The following is an 18,846-nucleotide window of genomic DNA, read 5'->3' on the forward strand; positions in this document are numbered from 1 at the left end:
TTTATCGGGTCTGTTCTTAAAGTTGGACTTTTCTGATAGAAGTTGTAGAATATTGCATGCATTCCGTGGTCTCGTGCTTCGTTGCCAAACGGGACGGTTGAAATCCAGCCCGGATGCGGTGGCTCAGCCGATCCCTAGGCTTGACTCTGGCTGAGGACCATGCCATGTGAAAAAAAAAGAAAGACAAGTACTGTAAGTGCAGTTTACTTTTCCCTGTGTCATTCTTTTCCATCGTGCAGGATCCAAAATGCCATCAATTGTTCATTAATTAACGGTTCCAAAATAAGGTAAGCAGCAGAGACGGAGACAGAGGGTGTGTGAGGATACGTATGTAGGGTTTTGGTTCTCAGCCAGCAGGTGTAACGTGTGGTTCTGGAGGTGACTGTCTTAACCACTATGGCATCAATGAGCACACAGCTAGTCTATCTTAAGCGTCTTAGGTATACAGAACATTTGGATTGCAGTAAACTAATTCTGGCTTTTGATTTGTTGGACGTCACGTTAAAACAAAGTACATGTAATACATGCTCTTCACTGAAATAACACGTCAAGGATAAAAACACAATAAAGTCAAAGACTTAGTCCTTGTTCTTGCACAGACAAATATAACAACAAAGAACAGATAACAGATAACAAAGAACAGATTACATAAGACACTCTAAACACTATATAGTATATATACATATTTATACTACTATATAAACTATTAAACAAATAACCGATTCACAGCATAAATAAATAAAATAGACCAAACAATCGTGCTATAAATTAAACAAATTACTGGGAAGTCCTAGCAATTGCTCAGACCATTGTTTTGGCATGTGGTTTTTTCCATTATTGTGGTGGAACATCACTTTTAGCTGACTCAGCTCGGCTGCAGGTTTCCTGTGTAAAAAGTTAACTGAAAATGTGCCGTAACATCTAAACGCACAATGACACCGACTTGAACTTATCGTGTTACATTGTCTGCAGGCGAGGTGCAGCAAAGCAAAGTGACCTGTCAGCAGCATTTCATTTTCATCAAAAACCTTATTATATGGTACACTGCTTTTTGGTGGCAGTGACTCGGTAAATGCAATCAGTTTGTCTAATGGAAAGAAAAAAAAACATGCCATACAATAGTCAAGAGCAGGGGTCTTCAACGTTTTCAGGCCAAGGACCCCCTAGCTGAGAGAGAGATGAAGCAGGAACCCCCTCTATATTGTATAAAATTGTCTTTCAGATTAAACTTTTTTTGTTTACTTGGTCTGCTCTTTTAATCCCTCTACACCTATACCTCTTTGCCAAAAATAGCATATCTACCAAGCTCACAACGCCTCGCAGCGTGAGGCGTTGTGAGCTTGTAGATCTGCTATTTTCGGCTAAAGTTCTCCTCAGAAAAGCGATGATAGGGTTCAAGTGGTTAAGGTAAAAAAAAAAAAAGATCATATCACACAAAGATTTGGCGGACCCCCTGTAGTAACTCTGAGGTCCCCCAAGGGGTCCCGGACCCCCTGTTGAAGACCCCTGGTCAAGAGTATTACTCTGACACTCAGCTTATCTGTCCCTCTTACCTTATCTCACCAGCTCTTATCAATGCTAGAATAACACAGACACCAAGACGATTAGTCGTTCTTTATCTCCACCAGGCCGGGAACAGTTTGTTTTCATGCATGTCTGTCTGTCTGTCTGTCTGTCTGTCTGTGAATCCAGACCTAATCTTGCAAACTGCTAGATCGATCAGCACCAAACCTCTTGTGCACACTGATGCCAGTAGGCTAAGGACTCACTCAACCCCAGATTTTATTTTCAAACTGGCCTCATGGTGGCGTTATACCAGTCCGATTTACATTTTGGCCTATAAACTGGCTATAAACTTGGCCTTGAGCTATAGGTTGTACAGTTAAAATTGACAATTTTCTTCTTAATACTTTTTGAATACTCTCCCACTAAACATGTGCTAAACATGTATCTTTTTGTATTTTTTTATATTCCATACCGATTGGCGATAATTGGCTTACGTTTGCAGCAGAGGCCAATTTACAAAAAAATCCCCAAACCATGATTGCGTTGACCCCAAATTTGAATCCTATAATGAATCCCATAATGAGAGTCCTCTGCACAAATGCAGAGCCAAAAGCACCACAAATGTGACAAATGTCACCGTTTGTGACCAATCTTCACCAAATTATCTCCACATGATCTTGGGAGTCATGTGACAAAACTTTGTGTCAAACAGCTTTTTTCCTAATCCGTACTGTTTGCCTGTAATTGGCTTCCAAAATAAGTGGTTGTTTTTAACAGAAAATGTCATGCATCATGAACGCAACATCCAAATAAACCATAAATTGAAGTAGCATGTTTAGGGGCCTCTCTATTAATAGTGCACTTCCAAAAGCACTTTCACTTCTGCACTTCCAAAAGCGCTTCCACTCCAAAAGCGCTTTCACTTCATCAGGTACAACTTTTCATAGACGTGAAAAGTTGCACCTGATAATGACTGCAACCCACGACTTAACGCAGCCCTGGATAGGCCACCTGGCCTGGTGGCATTCTGTGTCCTGTGTCATTTTAGATTTTTGCGTTGGGTATTCAAAAATAGCAGATATGCAAGCTCACAGCGCGTCACTTCGTGCCGCGCTGCGAGCTTGCATATCTGCTATTTTTGAACATTTTTGAAAAATCTTGAAAGTGTGAGAACTACTAGTTTTGAAGGCATTTGTAGAATCGGCCTCGGGTCTTTAATGGCTTAAACGTATAAAGAGGAGCATCAGATACTACAGATAACCAGTAGAGGAAAATATTGTGTTATTTTGCTTCCATCGCTGCTGATCTTCCTGTGAGGCTGTAAAGTGGAGGTCATACACTGCGAGCCACAGAGGAGGCAGCTGGATTATGAAATGTAATCAATTCTGACTCAAGTTATTTGCGCTTTAAATAGAGGAGCTTGTTCCTGCGGGCGGCGGATATTATGCAGCAGCGATTCTGCTGAACTGTTCTGTAGTTTTAGGCATTCTGAGTCTCGTATAAACATGAAATGCAGGCCAAACATGAAATGCAGGAGGATAGGGCTTTTGCATCTCATGATTATCAATATTTGTGTCAAAGGCAGAAACCTGTTGGTTCAGGGTTTGTTTTGTACTGTCTGTTTCCTGTACTCATGTTACATGATTGGATTCCATGTTTCTCTTTTACAAGGAGGTAAACGGATGAAGGTGGCTGCTTCTTGTGCTGTCATTGGCTGAATAAATCTATAGTTCCAACGGTGGATGCTCTGACCAGTGTTGCCATGTCTGCTTATTAGAAGTGACTTTGGGCTTGTTTTTCTGTAAAGTTGCTTGTAAATATTGGTGGTTGTGGGTTTTTGGCCTTGTTTCTAAAGTGTAGTTCAGGGGTAGGCAACTTTTGGCACCGGTGCCAACTTTGGCACAGGGGAGGGTGATAACTGGCATAAGTGTGAGAGAGGTTTTTCTTTTCAAATTAAATATTCTAAAACATTTTAGTCAATTAAATTAAGTCCCCTCACATCTATATACAAATTACATTCTGCACATAATTCTACTCATTCAGGGACCCCTGTACCAGATATGTGTCAAAATGTTTCACTTTTTTCAAGATCTTTTTGAAAATAAAAGCTTGTAGAGCTGCTATTTTCCAAGAAAACCTGTAGATCGGCTATTTTCAAATATCCGATGTGCTCATATGACTTGGTCGCTTCTTTTGGGCTTGTTTTCATAGACCTGGTTGCTTATTTCTCTTGCAAAATCTGGCAACACTGGTTCTGACATGTATGGTGAAGGAAGTGATCGATGTTGAGGTCTAGACCCAGTCCTGTGCTGGGACCATGGCTTATTGATTCACTTTATGAATATTAGGAATATCACATTGAACACTGGTTTCATTTATGACTGATTGTGTTGACAGGCCGCCTTCCTGTTTTCAAGAGAGAGTTCCTCCCACATGAATACAGATGCAGCATTTGACTAATTCCTTTTGGTCATGCCAGATATTATATAAGCTATTACTTCCATCCGTTTCACAAACCATTAACCACTTGAACCTTATTATCTCGATTTGTGGGCAAACATTCAGCGGAATAGCATATCTACAAGCTCACAACCAATGGTGTTAAGTAAGTACATTTACTCAAGTACTGTACTTAAGTACAATTTTGAGGTATTTTTACTTTACTGGATTATTTTCAATACTTTTACTTCTACTCCACTACATCTTTGAGGCAAATATTGTACTTTTACTCCACTACAATTATTTGAGACTTTAGTTACTTTGTAGATATAAATGATTACATTATGAAACATACATTAACCACTTTAGTCCTGTTTTATACATAGGCTATTTGAAAATAGCCGATCTACAAGCTCACAACGCGTCACATCACGACGCGTTGTGAGCTTGTAGATCGGCTATTTTCAAACATTGTTTTACTTTTAAATGTTAAATGTTGCCTTTTTTATATAGCGCTTTTATCCAAAGCTTTTGGTACTTTAAGTATATTTTGATGCCGATACTTTTGTACTTTCACTCAAGTAACCTTTTGAACACAGACCTTTTACTTGTAACTGATATGTTTATATTGTGGTATTGGTACTTTTACTTAAGTAAAATATCGGGTGAGTAACTTCTTCCACTGCTCACAACACGTTGCAATGTGACGTATTGTGAGCCTGTAGATTGGATATGTTCAGCGAAGATATTGTAGTATAGAGCGAAAACGAGAGGGGCCCCAAGTATAGACACCTTGGGGACTGCTCCGATCAACTAAGTATATAGGGCTTAAGTGGTTAGAAGCCTCAGATAGACCAATTGCACATGATTGGCATTAGATCTTTAGAACGCAGAGGTCTTTTTCCACGCTCCCTAACCATCATATTTTTGACCGATGCTAAGATCGCTATTGGAAACGTTTTTTGTTCGGATCATTATTGTTATCCCCAATGCATGTTATTATTATTACAAATGTTGCCCTGAGGTACCTGACCCTGGTTCCCATGGTTCTGCTCCCTGGATCCTAGTGTTCTGTAACCTTATCCCCCATCGCACCCTCTCTGCCCTCCCTCCCTCCCTCCCTCCCTCCCTCATCCACAGCGGTGGGGTCTAGATTTACTGAGAAAGTAATATGTAAACACACACCCAGGCCAGTTAAAAGCACTCTTTTTCTTTTTTTTTTGGGCAGCTTTATCAAGACTGGTGCACTGGGCGGTAGATCAAAGGTAGTTTGTTAGCCTGAAGTTATTTTATTCATCGGTTGGCGCTTAACGTTGGTCATGAAAGCACTCCCCTGGTTCAGTATGAGAAAATGTCACATAAAGCCAATCAAAAAGGCACCTAGGGGTGCAAACCCTGTCCGCAGCGTCTCTTGTTCTACGTCTGTCCATTCCTGAGATATGGATTATTATCTAATTTTGACCTTGTCCTTGATGGTGACATTTTTGACCCAAATGTTTTTTTGTTTTTTTTAAAGATATATATTTTTGGCCTTCTCTGCCTTTATTGATAGTAGATGGGGAGTGACACGCAGCAAAGGTTGTCGGGCTCGGGATTCGAACCCGCGACATGCTGTCAGGCTGCATTGCAGCCTAGGTGCCCGGACTGCAAGGCCAGCGGTCCGACCCAAATGTTAATAATCAGTCAGTCTAATGATCATTCTCACCAAGGTTCATGAAAGTCTGCCCATCCCTTCTTGAGTTTGACCTTGAAGGTGAGCTAATTTAGAGTTATAATTTACCTAAGGTGTTGCAATAACACTTATGATTTAGTTAATGTATTGCTATAACACTTATGATTTACATAATGTGTTTGAGTTATGTGAGTTATTGGATGGTTCCTGTCAATCCTTGTCTGGGTTAGTTTCCAGATAGATATGTGTGGGGTGGGGGAGTCTGTTCTTTTTCATTTATATCTATTTTCATCTCACTCACTCTCTCACGTTTATTTTGCAAAGCAAAAAACCCATAGTTCTCTTTACATTTTTTTCTCATTCAATTTCATTAATAAAGGAAAAAAAAAAACGTAATTTCGAGACTGACACGATACACATTGTGGCAAGTTTGGTATACAGTAGATGGTTCAGTACAGTTAACATCAAATATTTATATAAAACATAGACTTACCAAGTCAAAAAAACATGTTACATGTCTTTGGTCACACACAATCAACTAATTCCCTACCATCTGGCCCTCCAAACCACTGTTCTAGCTATAGCATGTAATCTCTTGGGGCAGTTGACAGACTGTACTTTTTAAACTAAAAGCGGGGCCTATATCTTAGCCAAATCCTCTTGTAAACAAGGTCATTGATATGATTATGCTCTGGCATCAGTGAGGCTTGTCATGACTTTGATAGCCGCTGCCAAGAGAGTTCAGGGTGCCTTTGACTGCGCAGGATTTCTTGCGGTGTCACTGGAAAAGGCATTCAGAGTCTATAATTGGTGGAGGCAGGGAGTCCTTTAACTTTGCTTTGGCCAATGTTTGAATGAAAACCCACACTGCTTTCTTAACCCATTCAATCCGGGAACGTGTCCGTGTCATTTTAAGATGTATAGAAGATATACAAGCCGAGTACCGAGTGCCGCGCTGCGAGCTTGTAGATCTGCTATTTTAGAAAAATTGTGAAAATCCATGAAAATCTTTGAATATATATATTTTTTAAAGACAACATTTGTAACTTAAATCTTTGCTTCTGAGGGGTCCCTGGAACAACATTATTTTGAAATGGGGTTCCCGGCCAAATGCATATAATTTTGGGTGGTCCTTGACATGAAACAGTTTTAAAACCTCTGATATAGCAACATACGTGTTTTCTTTTTCAAAAAACTGTTAGGATTTAGAAGACATTTGTAGAATCAGCCTCAGGTCTTAATGAGTTAAGACACCCGCCAGTGAAGAGACACTGGCAGGCTTTTGGTGAGTTGAAGCCAGGATGAAAAAGTCCCACTTGGTACGACCCAGCATATCACTTGGTACGACCCAGCATATCAAAGCGATGTGGACAGGAGGAAGAAGCTTTACGTTTGTTCCACGATTCAACATCTGACATGTCATATCAATATGTTGACCTCTATAACATTCTTCAACTATACCATATCTTATATGTCGGGTGGAAACCTCATATGTCCAATACTGTTACTTTTCAGGATTCAAATTCAAAAGTATCAAATGTAGCAGATGTACAAGCTCTAAACGTGGCGCGAAGCGACACGTTTCGAGCTTGTATATCTGCTACATTTGATACTTTTGTGTGACGCTGTATGATCAAGTAGGGCAGTAAATTACGTGTGTCACAACTTGGGTTGAATACTGCGTTCTGATTAGTCAGCCAAAGCAGTGTGTCATTTCTCAGTCGCAACCACTGCTTTGCCTTTGTTTACATTTGAAATGGAAACGCTTGTATAAGCTAATGAGCTTGCTTAATGCTGGGGCAGCCAGAGCTGAGTGGGTAGAGAGAAGCTCTCTGGGATTCAGAAGGCCTCTGGTTTGACCCTTGGCCTGTTTGACCCGGTCTGTGCCCCTGACCGCGACATTTAACCCTACCCTGCCCTGGGTTGGCTTACCCTGAAATCCAGCCTGATTCGGTACGTTCGTCTACTACTCAGTCTGGCCAGGGCCCTATTTGACTCGTATTTCCATAACGTATGCAAGTGAGGAAGTGACTCTAGTTTTACATTGGACAACACTGGTCCCGACCTCCCTACAGGCCAATCGGAAGCCACGGGCTGTTTCATCCCGTTTGGGCACGGAGATGGGAGGCTTTCCACACTGATGCGAAGTGAGGGGGAAAAAAACACCGAACGTAGCAAGCAGGCTGGGTTTGTTGGCTCCCACAGTGTCCGTTTCCTTGCCACTAGTTCTGGGTGCCTGACGCAGTGCCCTGCCAGCCTCATCCTTCTCTCTCTGACTTGTCTGTGACCCGTGGTACAGTAGGTCCCCATAGAGCAGTGGTTTTCAACCTTTTTCATGCCAAGGACCCCTAAATTGATATACATTTGGCCGCGGACCCCCATTTGAAAATGTTTTGTGCCAGGGACCCCCAGAAGCAAAGATATCAGTTAATTTTCGCTTTGAAAAATATACATTTTCAAAGATATGCACACTTTTTTCAAGGTTTTTCAAAAATAGCAGAACTACAAGCTTATAGTGCGGCACTCGGTGCCGCGCTATGAGCTTGTAGATCTGCTATTTTTGAATAGCCAAAGCTAAGTGGTTAAAAATGATTGTGGAGCTATTAACTCATTTTGCTGGGGACCCCCTGGTACTCCCTCAAGGACCACTGGTGGTCCCCGGACCACTGGTTGAGAACCACGGCCGTAGAGGACCACACTTCTGATGTGGTCCTTCCATGTCACACCTAGTGCCATTCTTAGCATTCTTGTGTAGACTCCATCCCATGCAGTTCCAACTGTAGAATGTAACATATTGTTTTCTGCTGAAGCTTAAATATATGTTTTTTTTAATATTTTGTGTTTTTAAATAATGGTTTCTTTAGGAAGTAGTCATTTTAATACGCAGGACAAAGAACAATAAGCCTTTCTTACTTGCAAAATCCACCTTTTGGATTTGATGAATTGAATACTTTATTAGTCAGAAATGTAAACCGTACGTGGTACAGTCAGACATTAAGGCTAAAAGGAGAACACAAAAAAAGTCTTGGGGACTTGTTTCCATTGTGGTCCTACAGTATGTATTCAATTCATTAACATACGGTAGCATAGCATGATTCAGCACTCTGATACCTTGTCAGGTTTTATTTCAGGGTTTTTATGGCCTGCTCCTTTAATGTATTTATTTACAGTTAAGCCCAGAGTTGGGGCCAGATTGGTTGTCCTCTCATGCTACTGTATCTACTGTATTATGATTACTTCTTGAACTCTTGAGGTTAAACTATTATGTTCTGTTCAGTGGCGCCAGATTGTGCGAGAGAAATGAGCAACCAGGTCTATGAAAACAAGCCCAAAAGAAGTGACTACTAGGCCACATGAGCACTTCAAACCTACAGTATATACGTCAGCTGTTTGAAAAGGGCAGATCTACAAGCTCACAACGCGACGCGTTGTGAGCTTGTAGATCTGCTATTTTCAAAACAATCTTGAGGGAAAAAAACGCGTAAAATGTGTTTTTTTTTTTTTTACATTTTAACACCACAAATCTGGTACGAGGGTCCCAGACACAAATTATAATGTAAGATGGGGGTCCGTGGACAAATACACATTCATTTGGGGGTCCTTGACATGAAAATGTTTGAGAACGACTGGTTTAAAGAATCGTATATTAAAATTGTCTGAAGGGAGGACAGGGCGGGCGGACCTCTGACTGTTACCATGACTCAGCCATAACTATTTAAGGAGTTCCCAGTGCGGCTATACGCCCAAATATGGAGTGTGTCATGGCATCAGGCGCAAACAAATCACTCGGCTCCATTATATGCAAAAAAAAAGCGCGCATGCCCAAATATGGGCATATACTGATGACATCAGGGAACTCCATGAAAAGGATAAGGACTGATAAATACAGATCTCCATATATGGGCATATCAGTCAGATTGGCGGTGTGACGTAGGTATGGTGGTCCGAAAAATGTGGAAGCAAGCCCAAATAAGCAACTATACTTTAGAAACAAGCCCAAAAGCAACCCGCAACTACCAATATATTTACAAGCAACTTTACAGAAAAACGAGCGTAAAGTCGCTTATACTAAGCAGACCTGGCAACGCTGTTGGTTCTGTTGTATTCGGATGGGGGGGGGGATAGGCACGTGCCGCCACTTGCTGCCACTTATCAAAGCGTCCGCCCCACAGCAGCACTCTGTTATCTAGCTCTTATCTGACTACAGTAGCTAATGACCTTGGATGGCGGTGAGGAAGTGCTGCGGGGCCCATTATAGTCATTCTAATGAATGGAGACATGCTTTTCATTGTTTACAGTTGTTTGTCAGAGCTGTCATTGTAGCCGCCGCAATCGTTCTTTCTTTAGTCTTTATTCAAATCAATCTGTGATCTTCCATAGACACAACATGACTTGCATTTTTTAGACTAAATGACTTTGCAAATTCTTATCAAACTAGATTGGCGGGAGTCTCTCGTAATTCTGGGACCCATATTCACCCCCAATATTCATGGGTAACACTTAACTAAAAGATTGGGTCTATAATGCATTATAATCGCATTTATAATGCATTATAATGAGCTTTATAAGGCATTATAGCACTCGTTATAACCAGTATTGGTGACTTGGTAAGTAAATATGAGAATAAAGAAAAAGGCCGCACACTCGTAGCCATAATGCTGGATTTATTTGGAAACCAATGTTTCGACTACGTAAGGCCTTCTAAAGGGAATGATCAAGTATAATCATGTATGACAATTTATAACAACCCGTCCTTTAACCCATTAAGACCTGAGGCGATTCTTTAAAAAAAAGTTTTTGGAAAGAATTCAAAACATTTTTTTTCCAAGACTTTTCAAAAATAGCAGATCTACAAGCTCATAGCTCGGCACTCGGTGCCGCGCTATGAGCTTGTATATCTGCTATTTTTCAATAGCCAAAGAAATCTAAAGTGACACAGATGCGTTCCAGGTCTTAATGGTTTAAGTAAAGTGTTACCTGGTAGTTATAATGTGCTGTTCCACTGAGTGTATAATGCATTATGACCAACACTTATAAACCATAAATCCGGTTATAAGTTATGGGGAAAAAATCGGACTGTTACTCTTTTTAAAGATCATTAAATTAATATAGAAATGCATTATAATTGTGGTTCTAGCGCATTATAGACCTGACCTTGTCACCTTAATATAAAGTCTTGTCACCAACATGTCGCCTTATTTGAGCACAATAGTGTTAACATCCATAAACCTTCTTGTCCCCAGGTTATGCTGTTCCCCAAAAGCTGCCTGAGTCCCAGTTGGAAGAGAAGGGCTAAAGTCACACCTCTTCCACTCGTTCCAACATTCACCACCGACCTCTTCAGCAGCGTGAGCCATGAGCAAGCCCAACTCCCCCAACCTGGCATCCTCAGCTACCCACAGTGTAAGTACACACACACACACACACACACACACACACACACACACACACACACACACACACACACACACACACACACACACACACACACACACACACACACACACACACACACACAGCCTTTCATGCTTTGTAATCAAAAATTGCACAGGGCAGATGTCAAATCACTTAAATATATAAAAAGAAATGATTGACATTTTAATAATTTTATACATGTAAAAATAGCAGAAATAGCTGAACTACAATCTTATAACGTGTCACGAAGTGACGCGTTGTAAGCTTGTAGATCTGCTATTTCTGCTTCTTTTTAATATTTGAAAATGTGTCCACATTTTTCAACATGAAAATGATTATGCAAAAATAATTGCGACCATCTCAAATAATTGCGATTAGATGATTATGTAATAATTGTGACACACACACACACACACGCGCACACACACACACACACACACACACACACACACACACACACACACACACTTAACATATTGGGTGTTGTTGTTTAGCCTAATTCCACTGTTTCTCATACTGACATATTGATGTGTGTGATCAGCTGCCATATCTTCCCTAGGGGGTTATATGGCATCTGACTAATCTGCACACAGGCTAAAATAGTAACGGCCATGAATGAACTGGCGTCACAAGCAAGCAACCTCCCTGCTCAAGAACCAACCAGGTCAAACGTGGACAGAACTTGGGTTGCCGCCCGGCATGGTTGCTGCAAATGGTTGAGAAGAATTCACAGCTGAGACACGTGGAGTTTAAGCATTGGATATCAATGCTTAGAAAGTAACATAAGATATCAGTGTTACTTTCTAGCTTTTTAGTGTGTGTTTGTTTCTAAATATGTTTGTGCATCACTTTATGCAGTGGTGTAAAGTAACTAAGTACATTTACTCAAGTACTGTACTTAAGTACAATTTTTAGGTATTTTTACTTTACTGGAGTGTTTCCTATTTTCAGTACTTTTACTTCTACTCCACTACATCTCAGAGGCACATGTTATACTTTTACTCCACTACAATTATTCGAAAACTTTAGTTACTTTATAGATTGTTATTATTATTGCAAAACATACAGTAACCACTTCAGCCCTAGATACATTTCGGCCATTTGAAAATAGCCGATCTACAAGCTCACAATGTGAACTGGGACATTCTGCATAATGAGTACTTTCTACTTTTGGTACTTTAAGTGCATTTTGATACCAATACTTATGAACTTTTACCCAAGTAAATTTTGAATTGCGGATTTTTTCTTGTAGCAGAGTATTTCTACATTGCAGTATTGCTACTTTTACTTAAGTAAAAAATGTGAATACTTTTTCCATCACTGCAAATGGTTTAGATTAGAAGAATTCACAGCTGAGGAGACGCATGGAGTTTAAGCATTGATATCTTATGTTACTCTCTAGTTTTGTTTTTGTTTTTTTTTGTTTTTTTTCCCAGTAATCCCTTCATGTTCTTTTTTTTGTTTTGTTTTTATGTGAATCACTTCACCTGATCTCCTAATGGCCACATATTTGTCTCGTATCGTCACACACATTATCTCTGTATGCTGCTGGGTTTTACGCTGCATCAGCTCTTTTGAGTCTTTCTTCCTGGCATTGGGAGTGTATGTTTTGGATTGTGCTGTTCTTTCTCTCAGTCAGAGAGAGGAGGAGGAGGGCACATACAGATCTAGTCACTGTCTGGCCATGCAGCCCGATTACTGCACACAAAATGAAACGTTGAAATGTTTCTACATGTTACATAGGAGGAGAAAAAGGAGCTGCGAACTGTGGACACGGTTGCTATACATTTTGAAACTGAGAAAACAGCCACAGCACACAATAAATGTCCTTTCACGTTCTGTTGACAATACTGAGGAAAACCTGTTGGATTGAAATGCGTCCGTTGCTCTGTCCTTGGAGAGGTGTAAATAAAACTGTGAAAAGGACATTTATTGTGTGCTGGCTGTTTTCTCAGTTTCATATTGTTGAGCCGTAGCACCTCAAGACTTATGTTTAACCCATTCAAACCGGGAACGGATCTGTGTAACCACTTTATCCATATTTTATACTTTTCAAAAATAGCAGATACAAGCTCATAGCGCAGCACAGAGTGCCGCGCTACGAGCTTGTAGATCTGCGGTTTTTTTTAAATCATGCAAATGTTTGAAAATACATATTATTTAAAGCAAACATTTTGAACTCAAATCTTTGCTTCTGGGGTTTGCCTGGAACAACATATTTTGAGATGGGGGTCCGTGGCCAAATACATATAATTTTGGGGGTCCTTGACATGAAAAAGATTGAGAACCACTGATATTATAGCAACATTTTTTTCAAAAAACAGTTAGGCTTCAGGAGACATTTGTAGAATATATATTCAAAGATTTGCAAAAAAAATCTAGTAGCCCAAGAGATCTAAAAATGACGAATGCGTTCCTGGATTGAATGGGTTAATCTGGAGTGTTGCGGGCATTGCTTTCTCTCGAATATACATTTTGAAACCTTCTTACTTGTTGCTAAACTTGGAAGTGGAGGACGTCAGACGTTGCACAACTGAAAAGGCATCCTTCTCCTTTTTCTTCAGTGTGGCAGTTTTGCCAGTGTGCTGGACATACACAAATAACATGCTTGGACACATGGACATGGCATTCTGAAGAAGCATACTATAATTACATGGCTGCTGTAATAAACTGGCCCAGTGGCCTGCCGGCCTGCTTGCGGTACAGTCAGTGTTACTGGCCAAAGAAAGCACTGTTTCTTCCCCCTCAAGGGGGCTCTCTCTCTCAATAAGATCACATTAGAGGCGCCATTATGTTGCTGAGGCAAATGCAGACTGTTAACCTTTTTATAGATCTGTTAAATTAATACTGGTCTCGTATACTGGTCTGGTTTTTGCACAGTCAAAACCGGAACGTCTTAAGAGACAGATTTCTCCGGAGAAACTTCAGACAGAGACCGTTCCCTTATTAAGCCTGATTTTATACGCAGATCTAGCAGATCTACACAGTAAACTGGTCTAAAAGCTCATAGATCTGCTGTTTTCAGTGTGCGGTACTGTGCTCAACAAGGTATATCAAGCCCTAGACCTGAGGCTGATTCTACAAATCTTGTACAAATCGTGTAGATCATCTAGCAAATCGTGCTCAGGGTTCTTCATCGTTTTTCAGGCCAAGGACCCCTTAGCTGAGAGAGTGAGATGAAGCAGGGAGCCCCACTGCAAATTGTTTAACATTTTGTTGCAGATTCAACTGTTTGACAGCACTGTCATCAGTGTTGTGGAAATTATTAGTATTTTTGTGTTAATATCAGCCATTTAATCACTTAAACTCTCAATACTTAGAAAAGTGATTTTTGGCTGTGTACTTGTTCTCCTCCTTTTTCCCTCTACACCAAACCTCTTTGCCGAAAATAGCCGATCTACAAGCTCACTTTTAAAGCTTGTAGATCTGCTATTTTCGCCTAATATTCCCCTCGGAATAGGGATGCTAGGGTTCAAGTGGTTAATGTAAAAAAAAAAAATCCTATCACACAAAGATTTGGCGACCCCCCCCCCTGCAATAACTCATACGAGGACCGCCCCTAGGGGTCCCGGACCCCCTGTTTAAGACCCCTGCTGTTGCTACTATGCTCACTTCACCCCACTCGGCTGCAGGAAATGCCTGCTTTCCCTGACGTCTGCATTTTTTTGGGCCCCAGCGTCCAGTCAGCTGCTTCCTATCCTCTCCTCTCTCTGTCGTTGCACAATCACTCGTCCGTCCAGACGACCCCCTGCGGGGGGCCGCCTGGGCCTGTCCTGCCTGCCCGACTCCTCCTGGGAGGTGCACGCTATCTGGACACAAACAACCGAGAGGGAAGGCACTGCCTGAGTCCCTGTCTGTCTGAAACCCTACCCCACCCACTCAATTCTGCAAAACACACTGTGTGCAGGAAATGAAGTGGGAACGTTTTGACATTCTTAGAGCGCCTTCCCTAGAAACCGAAAAGATCAAAATGCTTGTTCTATGAAAGTCTGAAGTCCATGCAAATTGATGGCTACAGTAATGCAATACAAGAGAAACCTGTGTGTAAGAGCTTTTTGCTTAGCTCAGGAAAACGGTATCCTTTGACCCATTTCTAAATCCTAAGGCTTTAAAAAAATATAAATATATATATTCAAAGATTTGCACAAATTTTCACGATTTAACAAAAATAGCAGATCTACAAGCTCGTAGCGCGGCACTCGGTGCCGCGCTATGAGCTTGTATATCTGCTATTTTTGAATAGCCAAAGAAATCTAAAGTGACACAGATGCGTTCCAGGTCTTAATGGGTTAAAGGGCAAGACCACTTTGGTAGAGGTTTGGGTTGTGTAGTTACCTTGCCATGATGTAACTCCAAAGGTGGACAAGAAATCAAAAAGAATATGCTCCATTGATTAGAAATGTATAATTCAAATATATGCTCCTCATTGACTTACATTGTACGGTGAAACGGCTCTCGAAGTCACTCTTTTAGCACGTAAACGAACGTATTCAAAGTTGATTCAGACTATATAGAACATCACCAAACCCAGTAAATACTATTTGAAGTTCCGGATCCGCGGATCCATTCCGGGTTTTCATCCTAATAAAAAAAAAGAAACGTACTGGGTTTGGTGATGTTCTATATTGTCTGAATCAACTTCGTATACGTTTGTTTACGTGCTAAAAGAGTGACTTTGAGAGCTGTTTCACCGTACAATGTAAGTCAATGAGGAGCATATTTAGAATTATCCATTTCTAATCAATGGAGCAATTATTTTTTATATCTTGTCCACCTTTTTTGGAGTTGTATTAAAGGGCAAGACTGCTTTGGTAGAGGGTTGGGTTGTGTAGGGTTGGGTTGTGTAGTTACCTTGCCATGATGCAACAAAATATGATCATCTGCTCCAGACGCTGCACCTTTATTTGACTCTGGCAATTACGATCCCATAACGTTTGACATATCATGCTGCTTTTATTTCAGTTGCACAATCGGTATGTCATTTTTCAGTTTCAGTCTTTCTCAGCTGCCATAAAGATTTATCATTTATGGATTAAAGTTCTCAGTGGCCACGACTGGTTTCAGTCATTTGGATTCCATAGACGCTAGCATGTCTTCTATGGAAGCATGTTGCACAGCAAAAATAGCCTGATCTTCAAGCGAGAGCTTGTAGATCGGCTGTTTTTGGTTATTGTTTTATGATTATAGCATTTGTAGTGGTCATACTCGCAATATGTTCAGAAGCATCTTCCATAAAATTTTAATAGTCTTGGTTATTTCATATAAAAGCAAAGGTTAATTGTTTAGGAAACAACGCTAGTGCACATTAGGACTTCGTCATGCAAGCATTTTCAGTTGTGAGATTTTATTTTGCTTTAATCCATCTGTTTTTATTGAGAGTTTATTACAGTTTCTTATTGAGATGGTCAGCCATATTTTGATTTAAACCAGAATATGAATTGACCGCAATGAAATGCATGGTAGATGCATGGTATATACTAACTTAACGTACAGCCTGGCCATCCAGACACTCAACGGCAGATAAAACTGTTTGCTGTATGACAGCGCCTTAGCAGTCATTGGCTGTTCTCTTTGCTTTTCCTCTCCCAAAGTTAATCATTATCTCCATAACTGTGTATGTGTGGGTCTTGTCTGTACATGTGTGTGTGTGTGTGTGTATGTGAGCGCACACAGGGAGAGTTCAGATAATGCCTCTGTTTGGTTTTTCGGATGGGCTGAAGTTGTGAAACCGTGTGATAGCCTCTTCCTGCCGTTGAGGAGATTCCCTAGTCATGTGACAAGGGAAACAAAGTGGAACGGGGAACGGCGTTGTCAGAGGTCTAAAAAAAACAACTGATCATCGTGTCTAGGTTGATATTTTTATCTTTTCACCCAGGAAAAGCTAAAGTCCTCGCCCTATATTTAGCCAGGGTCGACGTAACACAACCTATATGGAACTCGATGGAGTTCCTGTACACAGCAAAGGTGAGTTTGTACTGGTTGAACACAAAGAACTGACCATCATGGTTAGGATTCACCGTAATGGAAGAATCCCAAGTATGTTTTTCTTTGGTCATTGGACCTTTTCGTAGCAACGGTATTGAATCTTTTGGTTGTCAGGCTTTCAAACAATCTGCTGTGTGTCACAATTTGTTGATTATTGACAGTTGTAGGTTTTACGCGCTCATTCTGAATGAATGTGGTCCCTTTGAGTAACATCAGGCGTAACATTAACTTAGCCGTTGGTTAAGTTCCTGTCCAGTTCCTGTGCGTTTGGTGGATGCATGGCACGTGCTGTCGTGTGGCGCTTGTGACACACTAGTATTGGGTTCCCATAAACTGAGGTAATAATTACTTCTCAGTGTTGTCTTAACCCATGCAAACCGGGAAAGCGTCCGTATAATTTTAGATTTTAGCTACGTTTTAACCACTTTAACCATGATTTTATACTTTGGCTATTCAAAAATGGCAGATCTACAAGCTCATAGTGCGGCACGAATCGTGAAAATTGCCGCCAATCTTAACCTCTTCAATCCGTGAATGCATCTGTGTCACTTAAGATTTCTTTGGCTATTCAAAAATAGCAGATATACAAGCTCATAGTGTGTCACTTCGTGCCGCACTATGAACTTGTAGATCTGCTATTTTTGAAAAATCGTGAACATTTGTGCAAATCTTTGAATATATATATATATTCTTAAAGTTTTTTTTTTAAACTAAAATCTTTGCTTTTGGGGGGTCCCTGGAACAAAATATTTTGAGATGGGGGGGGGGGGGGGGGGGGGGGGGGGGGGGTCTGCAGGCCAAATACATATAATTTTGGGGGTCCTTGACATGAAAATATTTGAGCACCACTCGTATAGCAACATGCATCTTTTCAGAAAACTGTTAGGATTTAGAAGACATTTGTAGGATGGGCCTCAGGTCTGAAGGGGTTAAGGTGTCCTGGATTACTGATGCCAGGAGCCTGGAGCCCACAGGGTGAGGTCTATGAGCAGGAGAACACTGTGTGCCTCTCCTAAAACCCATTAAGACCTGAGGCAGATTCTACAAATACCTTCTAGATGAGTCCTTCTCACACTTTTAAGATTTTTCAAAAAAAAAAAAAATCAAAAATAGCAGATGTACAAGCTCACAGCACTATTTTTAATAGCCAATAGCTATTGGAACTGGGGCTATAATAGTCAAAATCTAAAATGACACGGGTGCTTTCCCGGTTTTTAATAGGTTAAAACATACATGGGCAACTGGCGGCCCGGGGGCCACATGCGGTCCCCACCTTCACTTAATGCGGCCCCCAGGTTAATATCGGATTACTGATATATTATTGATTTCAGCTGTTACAATTCCAAACATGCAAACATGACCCGCTTTAATTACTTCAGTCTATATTATAGTAGCTTAATGACTAGTATAAAAATTATATTTTTTATGTCCAATGTATTTGTATTTAAGTTCATAAAGTTAACATAAGTATAACTAAATGCATTTGAAATTAATAAAAATGTTACTTTTCAGGATTACAATTCAAAAATAGCAAAAAAAAAATCTGGATTCCAATTCAAAATTTAGCAATAATAGCCGATCTACAAGCTCAAAACGTGTCGCGCTACGCCGCGTTTTGAGCTTGTAGATCTGCTATTTTTGCTTTTGTGTGACATAGAATGGTCCGCCAGTATATGCATATGTGGCCCTCTGGAGTGAGTGTGGAAAAAATGGCCCTCTCCATCATCAAAGTTGCCCACCCCTGGGTTAAAACCTCATCTTTGACTCGGGAGAAGGTCAGGTAGTCAAACCATGTGTAAAAAATACACACTATTTTACAATTGAATCAT

The 18,846-nt window shown here is 40.6% G+C and overlaps 1 protein-coding gene across 4 annotated transcripts in view; it reads left to right on the forward strand.

The window, feature by feature from the left end:
• Nucleotides 1-18,846, forward strand: part of slc4a2b (solute carrier family 4 member 2b) — a 93,148-nt gene that overhangs the window by 19,566 nt on the left and 54,736 nt on the right. For all 4 annotated transcript variants that reach the window (XM_084049047.1, XM_084049048.1, XM_084049049.1 and 1 more), the window contains exon 3: nucleotides 10,861-11,020. In XM_084049047.1, the coding sequence (XP_083905173.1) occupies nucleotides 10,973-11,020 (48 nt within the window). In that variant the 5' untranslated portion in view covers nucleotides 10,861-10,972. The remainder of the gene's footprint in view (nucleotides 1-10,860; nucleotides 11,021-18,846) is intronic.

The sequence above is a fragment of the Gymnoscopelus microlampas genome (assembly GCF_963454915.1).
Source record: "Gymnoscopelus microlampas genome assembly, chromosome: 22".
NCBI classification, from domain to species: Eukaryota; Metazoa; Chordata; class Actinopteri; order Myctophiformes; family Myctophidae; genus Gymnoscopelus; species Gymnoscopelus microlampas.